The 16,547-nt window shown below is 39.4% G+C and overlaps 1 protein-coding gene across 1 annotated transcript in view; it reads left to right on the plus strand.

Annotated features, from left to right (window-relative positions):
* GADL1 (glutamate decarboxylase-like 1) overlaps nucleotides 1-16,547 on the plus strand; it is a 247,673-nt gene that overhangs the window by 116,839 nt on the left and 114,287 nt on the right. Inside the window, exon 13 of the mRNA XM_006851594.1 lies at nucleotides 10,689-10,778. Within this exon, the coding sequence (XP_006851656.1) occupies nucleotides 10,689-10,778 (90 nt within the window). The remainder of the gene's footprint in view (nucleotides 1-10,688; nucleotides 10,779-16,547) is intronic.

The following is a 16,547-nucleotide window of genomic DNA, read 5'->3' on the forward strand; positions in this document are numbered from 1 at the left end:
TATTTTGACATTATAGCTCTCTCTCTATATATATACATATATAGTCCTGGTAGTGTAGTGGTTTAGAGTTGGGCTCGAATATAACTCACTATCATCTATTCTAACTCATAATGACTGTACAGCAAGCACAGAGTAGAACTGCTCCTTAGCATTTTAGCATTTTAGAGATTATAAATCTTTATGGAAGTTTCTTCATCTTTCTCCTGCATGCTGTTGGTGGGTTTGAACTGTCACCAGAAGTCACAATGACACCGTTGAAACTTTGCAACAAGTTTACAAGAATGCTTCCCCTGATAAAACAATTTTTAGACGAATCAAGTTTCTAATGAAGGTAGGGTAGGTAGACCTCAAAGGTGAGCCAAGAGAGAAGATCATCAGCCTGAACAATTGAAGAAACTGTTATCAAAGTCTAAAAACTGGTGGATAAAGATTGCAGTATTGGTATGGATGTAGCAGCTACTGAAGCTGGGATCTCACATGGTTTGGCATTTTCAGTTTTAAGCAAATATCTTGGCCTCAGCAAGTTTTTGAATGGATGAGTTCCACACGTGTTCAAAGATAAGCTAGCTCTAGCTAGCGATCTTTCTAGCAGTCTTTTAACAAGATATAAGCTAAAGAAGATGCTTTTATGAAATAAAACATAATCAGGGACCAGTCTGGACTTACCAATATGATCCAGAGAGCAAGGTCCAATCAAAACAGTGGCTTCTGAGGGGATCTGCTGGCTAATGAAATTCAAGGCAGATACGTCAGCTCAGAAGTTTATGGCAACTGTTTTTTAAGATTCCAAAAGGATCATCTTGATAATTTTTCTCAAAGAACATAAGATGATCACAGGATTTATTAGGAAGAGTTTTAAATATAATTGAAAACTACACTGATGAGAAAATGGCCAGGAAAATTGCACCAAGGAATTGTTTTCCATCATGACAATACACCTACTCATACAAAGGGTAGCAAGGTTTGTCTTACCAGAATTTCATTGGAAAACCTTATCCTATCCACCCTACATGTCTCATCTTACCCTTCAGACATCTTTTTGTTCCTCAAACTCAAAGAACATTGAACAGGAATATGATTCCATGTAGGCTGAATTGAAGAGCACAGAATTCTTCGGGGAAGGGTTGGAGAAATAGAAACACTGCTTCAGAAGTACAGACTTAGATGGAGGCTATGTGGAGAAATAATAGCTTCTATTTGGATATTTTGTTTAATAAAGCTTTCTATGATTTTGTAGCAGTACCTTTTGACTTATCATCATTCATACATACGTGTATACAAACACATATACACATGTGTAAGTGGAACATTGAAAACAGTAAATGAACACCACAAAACAGAGTACCTAGTACCTGAATATCTTTTCCTGAAAGGAGCAAGGATAATGCATATCTTCTTGAAGATGATTGAAAGTTATCGTTTCAAATGAATTCTGCATTATTCATAGACCCCTGAAAATCATCTCTCTATTTCTCTGTTTTGTATCTAAGATCTAATAGATGTTTTCCTAGAGGTATATTCATTCTTATACTATCATTCACATATTTTATTTCAGTCTCTTGGGAGTGTCCTGATTATTCAACTTTTTTGTTTTTCTCTCCCCAAGTTCTACATTAAGAAGAATTATTTAGGTTTCAGAGACATTTAGAGTTTTAAAAATTCTTCAAGGACATGTAGTCAAACTTCCTGCAATGCAGGAGATTTCTTTTTACATTCATGATAGGCAATCAGCTTCTGTTAAATACTTCCTGTGTCAGAGAATTCATAAGCTCATTTCTCTTCTAGGTAGTTTTAATTATTCATACACTAATAGTTATTGAACTATTACTATTACTAATACTATTACTACTATTAAGTGTGTCAAACTCATTGTAATTGATCTTCCATAGTTACTTTACTATATAGTGTTACTAGATTATGATAACCTTCTGATGCTAAATTCAGTGTACATTGTTTAATCTTCATCTTATTGGATTTCTGAAGCATTTGATGCTGTTATCCACTCCCTCATTCTTGAAATTTTCTATCCTGTGTTCTTTGACTTTGTCTTCTGATTTTTCACCTACGCATTTGGTGGTTTCTTTCTCGCAGTATCTTTGAGAAGGGCTACGTATCGTGGTATCCCTCTAGGTCTCTACTCCTCTTCTATCTTTGGCCCTTTATTTTGTCTTTGTGCTCTCCCTGAAATGGTTTATTCACATACAGAATTTGGCCATCAATAATCTAAATGTGTATTTCCATCCTTGACTTGTCACCTAAACTTTAGTCCTTTGTATATAGGTATATCTTTGAATTTTCACCTTACCTCCCACAGGTCCTTCAAATTTAAAAGTTTCAGAGCTGAGGTGCAGCTTCTTTCTCCATTCTTCTTCTGGTCATTGAAACTATAATGTATCCAAGAAAAAATTGAATGTTGTCCTGTGTACCTTTCCTTTTTTGAAATGTACTTTGGGTGTTTAGTATTCCCTCAAAGCTACTGCCTTTGTTCAGCCTCCCATCTCAGATTAACACTGTCTCCTGCCTCCAGTCTTGGACCTTCCAGTCCATTCTCTACACTACAGTAGGAGTGATCTTTCTACACTGGAATCTGTTTCCTAGATTCAAACTGTTCAGTAGCTCCAAATTACCTCTGTGATGAATCTCAAACTTCCAAGCTTGGCATATGAGGAAGCCCTTTTTGAAATGGCTCCCATCTCTATTTCCAGCTTCACCTCTCTTCAGTACACCCTGTCCTCTATTCATTCCAAGTACTTTCAATTCCCCTAAGCACACTTGCTTCTACATATGAACTCTTCCTGTTGTCAGACATATTTTTTGGGTTATAAGAAGTTACTTCTTTTGTAATACTTACTCCAATCCTCTTTGAGTGTCTGTACCCAGCTCCACTGCTAGTATCTAAGTCACTAGAGCAAGTATATAAAAACCTATTGACTCCAATTCATAGGACCTTTTATAGGACAAAGTAGAACTGCCCCTCTATTGAATTGATGAGGCTATAAATCCTTGGAAGAATAGAATATCTCATATTTTTCCCTCAGAACAGTAGGCAGACTTCAACTGTTGACCTTGTAGTTAGCAGTCCAGTGCTTACCCTACAGAGACATAGTGCTCCCCAGACAATAAGCCTGTTGTTGTTAAGTGCCATCGAGTCAGTTCTGACTCATAGAAAAATCTAGAACAGGGAAAATTCTGCAAAGGAACTTGGGAATTTTGATTTCCCTGCTTGGGACACACTATCATTTTTGCTAATTCCTTACAAATATGACACTCAGAAATTTCTATAATGACATATCTCAAAATAATATAGATTTTAATGGGGGTAATCATTCCTTCGAAGCCCTGTTGGAACAGTGGCTAAGTTCTCTTCAGTTAACCTAAAGTTCGATGATTCAAGCCCACTAATAGCCTGTGGGAGAAGATGTGACAGCCTTCCTCTGGAAAGATTTATAGTCTTGGAAACCCTATGGGAAGTTCTACTCTGTTTTATAGGCTTGCTACAAGTCAGAATCAACTAGACAGCACAGGATTTAGCTTTGGGTTAATTACCACTTGAGAAGGACAACTCTCTCTACTAATATAGCCCCAAATAACAGTCACTCAACTTATAGGTTGTAAATTTATACCCACTGTATGCCACGGATAGTAATTTGAAACGCATTATCTCTTTACTCAGAAAGAAAACCAACCAACCAACCTGTGAGGCAGATAATATCATTTCAGACATCATAGACTAAGATGCTGAGGCTTAGAAACATTTGACAGTTGTCCAAATAAAGACTTAATGGAGTTGAGTTTCATCAATATAACGTCAAAGTCCAAGCTTTTCCTACTACCTGGTGCTGCTTTTGAGCATTTTCAATAGTCTTATCTTATTTTTGGAGTCCTGGTGTGACGTTGTGGGATAATGCGTCAGACTGCAAGTCATTTGAACTGCAAGATTGGTGGTTCAAACTCACCAGCTGCTTCTTGGAAACCCTATATAGGGTCGCTATGGGCTGGAATTGACTCAACAGCACTTAACAACAACAGAAACATATATTTGAAAACAGTGAGCTTGAAGTCAATTAAAATCTGCCCTTCCAGCTTCTCCCCATTCTATACTTACAGGATTGATTGCTTGTATCTGTGTACTAGAGTCCGCATTTATACTAAAGTGCATAACACAATGGAAGCATAGATAAGTACGCTGAACAGTGTTAGAAGGAGAATGACACTACACATACTATTATATATAGATTTGGCAGAGAATTTGTCTACATATGTATTTATGTTTGCTGCAAATATGTCCATGAATGTAATAGAAAGGGTGGGGTTGGAGATGAGATATAATAAATTGATAAATACAGGCGTCCTAGTGTGGTGTTGTAGGGTATACATTGGACCATAAGGTCAATTTGAACCACAAGGTGGTGGTTCAAACCCACCAGCTGCTCTCAGAAACCCAATGCTGGAATCAACTCAACAGCACTTAACAAAAGCAGTATACAAGGGGCATAGTAATGAAAATTTCTTGGCCATAACCAAACACCTAGAGAGAGTGAGTCACTGGGTTTAGGGTCTCAGTATCTTAGTCTTTAGTGGGTATGAAAGTCAGCTGGCACAACATAGTCCATAAAGAAAATCTTTCATGTCCTATTTTAGTGAGTAGCAAATGGGATCATAAAGGCTTGTAAGTGGCCATCTATGGTACAACTATTGGTCTTTCCCTATACGGAGCAAAGACAAATGAAGAAAATCAAAGACACAAGGAAACAATTATCCCATAGGACGAAAGAATCACATGAACCCCAACCTCCATGGCCTGGAGACCATGACCCGGCTCGCATTCCAACTGCTCTGAAAGGAATCACATTAGAAGGTCCTAAATAAAGTGGGAGAAAATGTGGAACGAAACTGAAAATCATAAAGAAGACCAGGCTCACAGGTCAGTTAGGGACTGGTAGAAGCTCTGAAGCTATGGCATTTGAGCACCGTTCAAGTCTGGAATTAACTCACACTCACCCCTGTGGCTCAAATTCCAGCCAAACAGTAGGCAGTTCTCTAAGGGGAACACCCGGGTGGTGGGCACTTCTTAGAACAAGCAAACACTCTAGATCTAAGGGAAAAGACAGGAAATAAGGAGAAATAAAAATAGGAAACAAGTAAGAAGTGGGATAAGTGTTGTTACATGTGGGGATTGAAATCAATATCATGAAACAAAATGCCATGTATGAACTGTTTAGTGGGAAACTGATTTGTTCTGTAAATTGTCACCCAAACTACAATCAGTTTAAAAAACTGTACAACACTACCATTTAAATTACTATTATTATAATCTGATTACACTACAAACAAATGATATAAATTTCTTTTGTCATGAATCAGTTTTAAAGAATGCAAGCTTTCACCTTTTGGAGAGAATTTCTTTCTTTTTAAAATGGTCTCTATCAGTTGCATTATAATCCTTCCTGAAATTGAAATCAAAGTGCCTGCTTTCATTCTCAGAATATATCTATTTTTTCCTATTTGAAAACTAGGAGAAACTACACCCAACTTTTCTTTCGTGGCACTTCACTACTTACCTGTGAATTCTTAAATATTATGACATTGCTTTTATTGTTACAGGTTGCTTTTTATCCTTAAGTATCATCTGTCTGTTTTAGATACTTAGATTCTTTTTTATACCTTCCCAATAGGAATGGCGTTTAGGGAAAATAGACTAAATGTGTTAAGACACCAAGATGTCAGGACGTATTTCATATATGTAGAGAATTAGAATTAAGTGGCAATGTGAATGGCTCTATTCTGCAATTACTCATGAATGCTTTGAAGCCTCTTGAAACTCTATGTAAAATACAACCTGCAGCAGTACAGAGACAGGGAAAACTCAAACATGTTCTTTGTGAACATTCAAAAGGCTGCCTTTTCAAGTCTTTAGACAGTTTTACAAATGATTACAGTGAAGGGATTCCACCAAATTGAGCATCAACTTTCTTCCAACAAAATGAAGTGTCAGAAGAATTTCACACGTTTTCAAATGTCACAGTACTGAAGTCACGTCATTTTAAAAGATAGTGTTTGGGCAAAAAGGATCATGGATATGTCACTTATAAAGTATCTAAATAGAAACTTACTAAAGGAAATAAATTTAAAAGGTTACCCAAAAGAACGAGTTCCTCACTTATAAAATATGAAGCTTATAAAAGCCGAATAAAACTATTATAATAGATTTCCCAATGTTGATAGGAAATAAGAAGAAATAACTACTTTAATAATATATCTGTCAGAATCCAAACAGGATATAAAAGTTACACAGTAATTTGAAGCAGGAAAACAGAGAATAGTAGGGGATTAGAGGAATAGAGGACTGCCTTGTAAGAGAGAAAGAGATGGTTAAAAAATTGCAGGAATAGCAGGTATAGGTAACAGCCACCACCCCTGGACCTGTGATAGAGCACCCCAGGAGGACCCTACCCCTTCCCAGGACTTAGATGCAGATCTCTGGAGAAAGTGGGAAAGCTCACTGAAGAGTTGCACTCTTGGGACTTTCTGGAAATTCAAGTGTGGCAGGCAGCTTTCCTCACAGTGGTGCCAGGCAAGCTGCTCAATGCAAACTCCCCAGTGGAGGGTACCAGAGAAGTATCCCTAGGAAGTTGTCTAGCTGGCAGAACTCCCTCGTGAAACCTTTTGAGGACCTCATCTTCTGGCTTTCTACTGTGAGACCACCTGAAAAGGGAGAGGTTGCCAGGGGGGCCACTTGCTGCAGGTCACCCAGCACTGTTGCAAAGATCCATGGACTCTGCAGGAGACTCAGGAGATGAGCATATGGAACCAGGAAGTGACACCCGTACTTTTCCAGTGTTCCTCCAGCGCCCTCTGCTGACACAGTGTAAAATTTGACCAGAAGACTAGGGAGAGAGATTTAGAATCCAGCCTTCTTATTGCAGGACACCAAGAAGGGGTGGGGTTGGAGATGAGAGATAATAAATTGATAAATAACATAAATAGTGCCTGGGGGGAAATATTTGATATAAAGATATCAATTCCTGGCATCTAGGGGAATCCTGGCGTGGTGCTGTAGGGTAAGCACTGGAAGGCAAGGTCGACAGTTTAAACTCACCCGTCGCTCCTCGGAAACCCTTTACAGGATGTTTATGTGTCGAAAGTTACTCAATGGCACTTGTCAACAACAACAACATAGGGTCATTACAAGTTGGAATCAATTCATGGCAGTTGGGTCTGTACTAGACTTTAAATTTTTGATAATTTAATGTAAACCATCTTTTCAGATAAAGTAACTATGATTGATTAAAGTAGAAGAAAAATATACCAATCACTTGCCCCTAGATGCCAGGAATTGGTGTCTTTATACCAAACATTTTTCCCCCCAGGCACCATTTATTTCGTTTGTAATTTTATTGTCTCTCATCTCCAATCCCACCCTTTCTTCTGCTTGCTGTGGTTGTTAGTGCGTTGTTAGAGCTGTCCAGTCAGTTCCAACTCATTGTTGACCTCGTAGGGTTTCTGAGGCTGTAAGCCTTTGGGAGAGCATGAAGCTTCATTTTTTCCTTACATGAAGTAGCTGGTTGATTCAAATCACAATTTTGGTAGTTTGAAGGCTAGTGTTTATCTTTCAGAGCCACCATGCTCCCAGCATCCCAGTTTTGTTGTTGTTGTTGAGTGCTGTGGAGTTAGTTCCATCTTGTAGCAACCCTGTATAGAGTTTCTGAGGCTTTAAATTTGGGAGCAGAAAGCCTCATCTTTCTCCCAAGTAGTGTCTGGCAGGATCAAACTGCAGCTTTTGTGGTTCCAAGCCCAGTGCTTACTGTATGAAGCATCCCTATGTTGTTGTTGTTGTTAAGTGCCATTGAGTCCATTCTGACCCATAACAACCCTGTATAGAGTTTCCAAGGAGCAGCTGAGCTTGAACCACCAACCTTGCAGTTTGAATGTCTTTGCAGTCTAAGGCATTAGCCCACAGCACCACACCAGGACTCCATGCGGCATCCCTATAGGACAGAATAAAACTGCTCTCTAAGGTTTCCCACGCTGTAGTCTTTATGGAAGCTGACTGCCACAGATCTCCTATGGAGCCACTGGTGGGTTTGAATTTTATAGTTAGCAACTGAACGTTTTAACCACTATGCCACAGGGACTCCTCTCTACCCTAGAGAAACCAAAACCAAGTCAGAAATCCAAGTATGCACTCAGTAGATTTTTATACACTGAGTAGGACTTCTGGTTTGGTGCTGTAGGATAAGTACTGGACTGCGAGCCATAGAGTCAACAGTTCAAACCCACCTGTTGCTCCTTGGAAACCCTTTGCAGTGTCAGCATGAGTTGGAACCAACTTGATAGCATGTAACAACAACAAGTTTGTGAAAGAGTATTGTGTTTTCATGGGTTATATTTGTTTAAGTGAGTTGCATTACATTGTACTCTATTTTGAACTATTTTGAAGAAGTGTAGGTGATTTTGTCAAATCCAATAAACATGTTACAAATTTCAAAGGTGAAAGGATGATCACATCAAGAACTTACCTTGTTGAGCTGGAAGTGTTTCTGGACATTTACTTGTAACTTAAAATCCAGTGAAATCAGAGCTCTATATAGCCTCAGTCTTGATTTTAAAATATGAGAAGACAGCTATTTATCTTTCTGAAATAATTTGAAAGTTTATTCCTAAACTGAAGGTTATTTAGAACTATTATAACACTGGGTATAACCTACAAATGAAAATCCTTCCAAATACTGTCTGTGCCTAGCATCAAATGACGTGGGTGGTGATTGGGTGAATGTGACCCATACTTTGTCCTGACTGCAGTTCTGTGAGTTTAATTTGTGGGTTCCCAACACAATGTCCCAAGTCACCTCATTGCTGAGTACCAGTCTTGTGATCACCTTTGTTATGGGACTCCCATGGATTTACCCAGAGAGGAGAAGGTTTGTGGCAGAGAATGTTTCCTTGTCTTTGTGTCAGTGGCTGGGCTAATATCCATTCTAGTTTTGGTTAGCCAAGTCATGTCTGATAGACATGCCTGTGGTCACTTTATTTAGATCAGAGTTTTTCAAGCATAGACCATGCACTAACCACTTCAGAATCCCCCTCATAATCTCAGATACTTCTTCGTCTTCTTTTTTTTTTTTTTTAAAGGTTTTATTGGGAATTGAGTGAGTGATGGTTTACAGGGCAGATCATCAGTTTTACATTCAGTGAATCATTGCAATAATTGCAATCTCTTCCATGTACCATCAGGCAACAGTATTTACCTCTTTTTTTTTTCAACATACACATATCACTTTGAAAAGATATATTTGTTTAAATGTCCAAAGGGCACATTTTACAAGTCAGCACCCTGCCCCCAGGCACGCTGCCTTTCTCAGTCCATGGGCCTGCAGTCCTCTACTGCTCTGCCTCTCTATGCTATCGCCTCTGACACTGTCTTTATTGTCATCACATTCCTGGTTAAGTTCCCTCGCTCCTCTCATGCTCTTCCCTCTTGATGATCCTAGGGTCCTCTGTTTCCGAAATGACAAATTAACTGCTCACCCCCTTTTAGTTTCATCTCTTCTACATTTATAGTTGTGACAATTTCCATTAGACCCGATAACAATTACTCACAACTGAATCATAAAATCTTATCCCCCTCATTACCAGACCCATCTGGACAAGAGGAAAACTATTCAGTGGGGTTTCTATCTTACTCCCTCATTCTGATACTAAGCACCTTCATGAAAGCTTGTAAGCCAGTCACTTCATTCCTTTATAACCCCCCAGTCTAAGTTGCCCATCCCTATCAATCCAGTGTACTGAGGTGGCAGGTTTTATCCTTGATATGAAGAATCCTTCCCTTTCATTTGGAATTTTGGGCAGTTTCATCCACAAGCAAAGGTCCAGTTGATCAGGCTGTAGCAATTTATGCTTGCTGTCTGTATCAGTTACTTCTTAAAATATCAGTTTTTTTGGTCTTACCTATGATAAGCTTTTTATCAATCTCTGGACATCTTAAATACAGGGATGGAGAATACACATTTTTGAACAAGTGCCCTAGTTGATTAGCATCCTGACTGATGTTTGAGAGTGAGGAGGAAAGGTCCTGCTCTTTTCCTTTTTTTGCAAAGCAGTATAGAGCCGAACTACAAGAGGACTGCTTAATAAACACCAACTATATCCTGCTACCACCAGATCATAGGTACTCTGGGATTTTGCACTTGTTAAGTGTAGTCACCTTTACCTTACTTACACAAAGACAGAATTATTGGAAGCATATGGTGGTGTAAGGAATCACTCTCGAGGTTTAGATGGAAGAGGGAGAAACCAGGCCATGTGCTTATCTGGCACTAATTTTTGGATAAAATTGGGTGGAGTCAACTCCAAATTTTATTGTGCTTTTCTTCTGATTTTTTGCCCATTCCTTATATAGAGGGAAGAGCACTGTCTAGATGCACACAATGAAAAAGAAAATTCCCCAATAGGCTATTTTCAGAAGTGATAAATGTCAGGTGGCCTCAAACAAAAATATCCTATCAGATTCTAATTTGCTGTCAAAATCACATACATGATAACTCCTAAAGAACCTAGCTGAAAGTTTTAAAAGTATAGGCTTAAATCTTGCTGTTGTTAAAGTGTTGTTGAGTCAGCTGCATCTCATAGCAAACCTGTATAGATCTTAGATGAACTAATACTCTTCAAATTTTCTTAATTCTCAGCCTGAATATGCCAATATTTGCTTTTGGTACATTCCACCCAGCCTCAGAGAAATGGAAGAAGGACCTGAATTCTGGGCAAAACTTAATTTGGTAAGTAATAAGTAAAGTGTGCTCTTTTTTAAAAAAAATGACATCCATGAAATGCCAATTGTATATTGATTCTATAAATAATTCTATTACTCAGGCCTTGCCGAGGACCTCTTGTAGGTCTAGAAGTTTATTTGTATTAAAACAGATAATAACAAAGAAATGCCAAACTATTGTATACATTGAACAAATGAACACTCTTGACACCCATACACAGATTTAAGATAATTGTGCTGTTTGCGAGACATATAGTATTAGATGTGCTAAAGCACTATGCACTTAAGAGATTGAACCACTGACTTTGCAGTCCAATGCATTAACCCACAGCACCTCATCAGAACTATGATTTCTTCAAAGGCTATTTTGATAACCTTGGTGAGTGTGAGATCTTCTATCCTGCCCCCTCACTAAGTCTGGAAACTTCTACCCTAAGGGCTTATAAGATAGAAGAGATGCCAGCACTGTGCTTCCCTTGATGGATTGAACACTGTGCTTGGAAGTGTCTCCACACACAGCTGGTGAGAACTGACAATGATGAGGTGCCTCAGGCTCCAGGAACATCATGTATCTCATCTGAACTTCTCCTTGCATGGCCTTGCCAGTTAAAATCCTTTTTCTAATCCAGATTTCCAAAAAATAGAAAGACTTGTGAGTCCACAGAACCTGATCTCAGTATGTTGCATTGAAAGTGAGGGTTGTGTGGTTAAGATATGTAGCATGAGAGTCAAAACAGGAGGCACCCTCAAAGTTAGGCAACCCCTAACACTTTCATCTTCCCTTTCAAGAGAAATACAGCTGCGTAACCTGACTCCTGGTGTGGCACTGGAGGATAAGCATAGGACTCCTAACCTCAAGGTAGATAGTTCAAACCCACCAGTTATTCTCTGTAAACCCTATATAGGGTCGCTATGAGTCGGCTCCAACTTGACAGCACTTAACAAAAACAACAACCCTGACTAGTAAAAAATCAGACCTGGAAACATCTTCCTGTCCTCAGTGGAGAAATCAGTGATACTAGCTTTTATAGGTCATGCTACTCAACCCTTTTTAAGTAAAGGACAATTTTCCCAGTCAAGCAAGTGACAAATCTTGGCTGCATGCTCATTGTGCTATGCTTTGAAGATATAGATATCAAAATTATTTTTTTTGTCCCTATGCTCATATGGGAAATAAATGAGTGAAAAGACATAATCATAAGGTTGCAGTCAGTAAGTGCCTGGTTGTTTGTAGTTACCATCGAGTCAGCCCTTGACCCATGACAACCTCATGCACAGTGCCAGGTCCTATACTATCCCCAGGCCTGGTTGTGGATTGAATACTAGTCATCAGTAGGGTTTTTGCTGGTTAATGTTTGGAAATAGATCTCCAGGATGTTCTTTCTAGTCCACTTCAGTCTGAAAGTTCCACTGAAACATGCAAACCTCCACGGACAGATAGTTGGTGGTTTGCATGAGATGCATTGGCCAGGAATCGAACAGAGGTCTCCCTCATGGAAGATAGTAAGTGCTGAAATGGAGTTTAACACTGCAGTGAAAGGATACCTACCCCAATGTGCCAAAGGAAAGAGGAAACACTAGAGTTGGATCTTGAGCATTAAGTAGGTATCAGTCAGAGGAAAATTCTTAAGAACTGGATCCTGAAAAGAATCACAGCATGCAGACCAAGAGACTCAAGCGAGGGCAGTGTGATTTGAAGAAATCAGGAGTGTGAAAGGCAGTGGTGGGAAGTGAGGTGAGAGCAGCAGCAAAGGGTATGTTGTGGGGGCCTGACTTCCATGGCATGGGGCTGGGAATTTGTGCTGTAAACTAATTGGGAGGAAGGGGGCAGACAGTGGCTATACCTGGTTTTAACTTCCGGCTGGTTTTTGTATGGTTATGCTCATTAAACATGCTGCATTGTAACATTATAGACCACCAAGCTATAAACAAATATCCTAGCTCTTATCAAACCTGAGAATTGATGAGAAATGGGGGGGTATTATCTATGCTCGTGCTTAACAAGCCCTTCATTACTTATTTCAGGAAGTTAACATCTTCCTTGGGATTTATGTTGTATTTTTGTCACATAATGCAAATAGAAAAGTGTTTCAAATGGTAAGTAACTCATAAAATGAGCTGGACATCATGAAAATTTAATGGTGAGGTTTGGAGGTAGTCTCACTTTGAATGCTACTAACATTTTTTGGTGGGGTCAAGGGGGAAACTGCTTGGCGTTGAGAAAGATATTGTTGCCAATGTTCTCACTGAGTTAGAAACCACTTTCCTATTGTTACAAAAAGCAACCCCCAAAGTATGATATTTGAGTTTTTCTGACTTGGTACTGTTGCACAGAACTGGATCAGCCTAACTAGATAGTCCCATTAAGTTTATGGATATTTTTTACTTCCTCTTCCTTCACTTAAAGAAATGTTTATTTGTTCTCAGAAAATTAAAAATCAAGGCTAGACATGGACGCCCAAACAAAATAATTCCAACTATAACATGCTTTTCATCTTAACTGAAAAATTAAAAATGAATGGGGACAGTTCATCTATTCTCTGTACCTTACCAACATTGACTCTTTAACAGTTAAGGTTCATGACTCGCCCTTCCCTCATTTTGGAAATGCTTTTCTGACATTTAGAAAGGATTCTTGTTTCCTTGGTCTAATACTATACTATTTTAATTGTTGTGGCTGATTCTGGTTAATAGCCAGGTATCGTGCAGGCAAATTATCATTGGTCCTTAGACTCTTAGTTTCCTTTATTTGCTCTCTTTCTCTGTTCATGAATTTGGCAAGGAGATGTATGTATAGTTGATCTATGTACTTTTATGCTTACTGAAATATGAGAATGCAAGTATTTGATTTATAACCTGGAATGTACTTAAAGGACACTTGAAATTTATTTGGGGGTTTATCTTGAATGAAGAATCGCAAACAAATAAATAAAGCAAATAAGATTTTGCTCCTCCAGTTCAGACTAGTGTCAGGTTGAGCTGTCAGATTTCAAAATCAATGATGTGATGCCTCTTCCTTTTGGCAGCGGGTGGGAAGAGGGATTATTTGGTAATGAATCTGGAGTGAGGGTGTATGTGTGCACATAGACATGTATGTGTGCCCATGTTCGAGACTATCTTTGAGAACACAGTCACTCCACAGTCTGATAGCACTATGACAGTTACTGTTTGACTTTGAATCCATCACTGAGTTCCCACAACTTCTCTTTTCTAAGATCTCCTCCATAAAACCCTCTTTGTCCTGATTCATTCAGGCATTACAGTATCCTAGGTCTTCATTACTTCCTTGGCCAGATCACAAACACCTCTTTTCTGGCCTTTTTCCCTGTTGCTATCTGCTTTTCCAGTTTATTTTCTTTACTGTCGGTTTATCCATACCTCCAGCTCAGTTTCATCATGTCATTCTCCTGCTGGAAGACTCGATGGCTTCCTACTCCTGACAGCACTGGAATTTCACCCTATGAGACCCAACAACCATGATCCTAACAAGTGGTGTTAGTGTTCCTTTTCTTTCCTAAAATAAAGCCAATAGAAATAATGACAACTACACCCAAAGTTTTGTGGAAGGCAATATAAAACTTTACATATGATATGAAGGTGAAATACGTTAGCAGTTTAAAAAATTACTTATTTAGAGAGATTTGAGTTTACAAATGCTTGAGTATGACAATATTAAAAGACATGAAGAGACAAGACTTTAGCACTTTCTCTTAGAATCACTTGGAATGAAAGCCTTTATGAATAGGTAATGCTGTTGATGCAAATAGCAGGAACAATGTGTTTGAGTGACAATGTTTTAAACAATGATGTACAAATCTTGGTGAATTTCTGAAGAAAATATTCTTCCCTGAATTCACATGGTAATGAAAATCTTATTGTTGTTGTTAAGTGCCATCGAGTTGGTTTTGACTCATAATGACCCCGTATAGGGTTTCTGAGGAGCAGCTGATGAGCTTGAACCACCAACCTTGAGGTTCAAACCGACCTTGCACTCCAGCACTTTAACCTGCAGTGCCATACTAGGACTCCGATGAAAACCTTAGTATTCTTTAAAACTGAACACAGAATATTTTGCACTAAGATATACAACAGGGTTAGGTTCTGGGCTTAAATCATTCTTATCAAGCTTTTCACCTCATGCATTTTCTGTAAGTCATTTGAAAGCTAGGCAAAATGAGGGCCAGTTCTTCCATGCTCAGTACCTTTCATTACTGGACAGCCTGGCATCTCTAGTCCTGGCCACTAAATATCACTGATATTCCTAAACATCATGATAACCAAATACATCCCTGCAGACTTCCACCATGCTTCCTAAATGGATAGAGCTACCCCTGTTGAGAACCACTCATTGATAGGATAAAATTTGTCTTATCTACTTGGTATCTAAAACTTGGTATCTATGATGCTGCAGTGCTTCTCTGGATCAATCTACTGTGATTTCCAATGTTGAGACCCCTGAACTAAGCCATCTGGGTCACAGGAGATCCACGGATGCCTACTCTTTAGCAAACACTTTATATATATATGTATATATATATACACACACACACACACACACACACACACAAGGAGCTCTGGTAGCATAGTGGTTACGAATTGGGCTGTGAACCGCAAGGTCAGCAGTTCAAAACTACCAGTGGTTCCACGGGAGAAAGATGAGGTTTTCTGCTCCCGTAAAGATTTACAGCCTCGGAAACCCTATGCAGGGTCGCTATGAGTCAGAACCGACTCCACGGCACTTAACAACAACAACAACAAATATATATATATATATATAGTTTTTATTGTGAATTATGTTTAGTGTACATGGGTGAACATTATCTTTACATTCATCCTATCGTATTTTGTTTCATTGCAATGATCACAATCTCCTGCATGCATCATCAAACTACCAAAGGGTACACCCCACATGCCTGCCCCCCAGCTGCCAGCACAGAGCCCCTCTCCCTCCCTGAGTCCAGAGTCCCCAGCCGCTTCTTCTGTCCACTTCATTGTCTCTGCCTCCATCCCTAGTGTCACTGCCTTCCCAGCAGGGTCTCGCACTTCACTTTTCTCCCTTCATGGCTCCAGGGATCTCCGCTCCTAGACTGCAAAATCAGCCACTCTCCTCCTTTTGTTACCAAACATTTACATTTACCTTTCCAACACTCACTGTTAGCAATCATTCCTTATTGAATCAGAGGAGTCCTTTCCCCTCACCTTTCAGACAGGTTGGAAACAATTCAGTGGAGATTCTACATTTCCCTGTATCCTATGGAGGTATGTTCCCTATTGAAAGTTTATAATCCAGTCACTTCTTGCCTGTGTAGTCCCCCCATTTTGGATAGCCAATGTCTAAGTTCCCCATCCCTGTCAACCCTGTGTACCAAGGGGATGGGAATGTTCCTCACTGTAAAGATTTTTTCACTCCTTTGTCATACTGCATCCACAAGCATAGGTCAAGTTCATCTACTTGTGGTGGGTTACACTTTCTTTTTTTTGTTGTTCCTCTTCTTTCTTCCTCTAGTCATTTTCTGATCATCCAGCCATTGATGCCAGGTCAAATGGTACTATATGAAAGTGTGGGTGTTCTTGTACGTCTCCCCTCACTTCATATCAGCTGGACGCTTCACACTCCATGCTAGACCTCTGAGGCCACATCCCTGCCCCTGGGCCAAGGAGTCCCCAGATCTCGTCATACTGCTGGTTAACCAGGTCTCAATCCAGGTTAACAGGAGTCTATTGAATGTGGTCAGACTTAGTTCACAACTTCATTGCTGTTTTCTCCCCACTTCCT

This window comes from Chrysochloris asiatica, unplaced genomic scaffold (assembly GCF_000296735.1).
Source record: "Chrysochloris asiatica unplaced genomic scaffold, ChrAsi1.0 scaffold00030, whole genome shotgun sequence".
NCBI classification, from domain to species: domain Eukaryota; kingdom Metazoa; phylum Chordata; class Mammalia; order Afrosoricida; family Chrysochloridae; genus Chrysochloris; species Chrysochloris asiatica.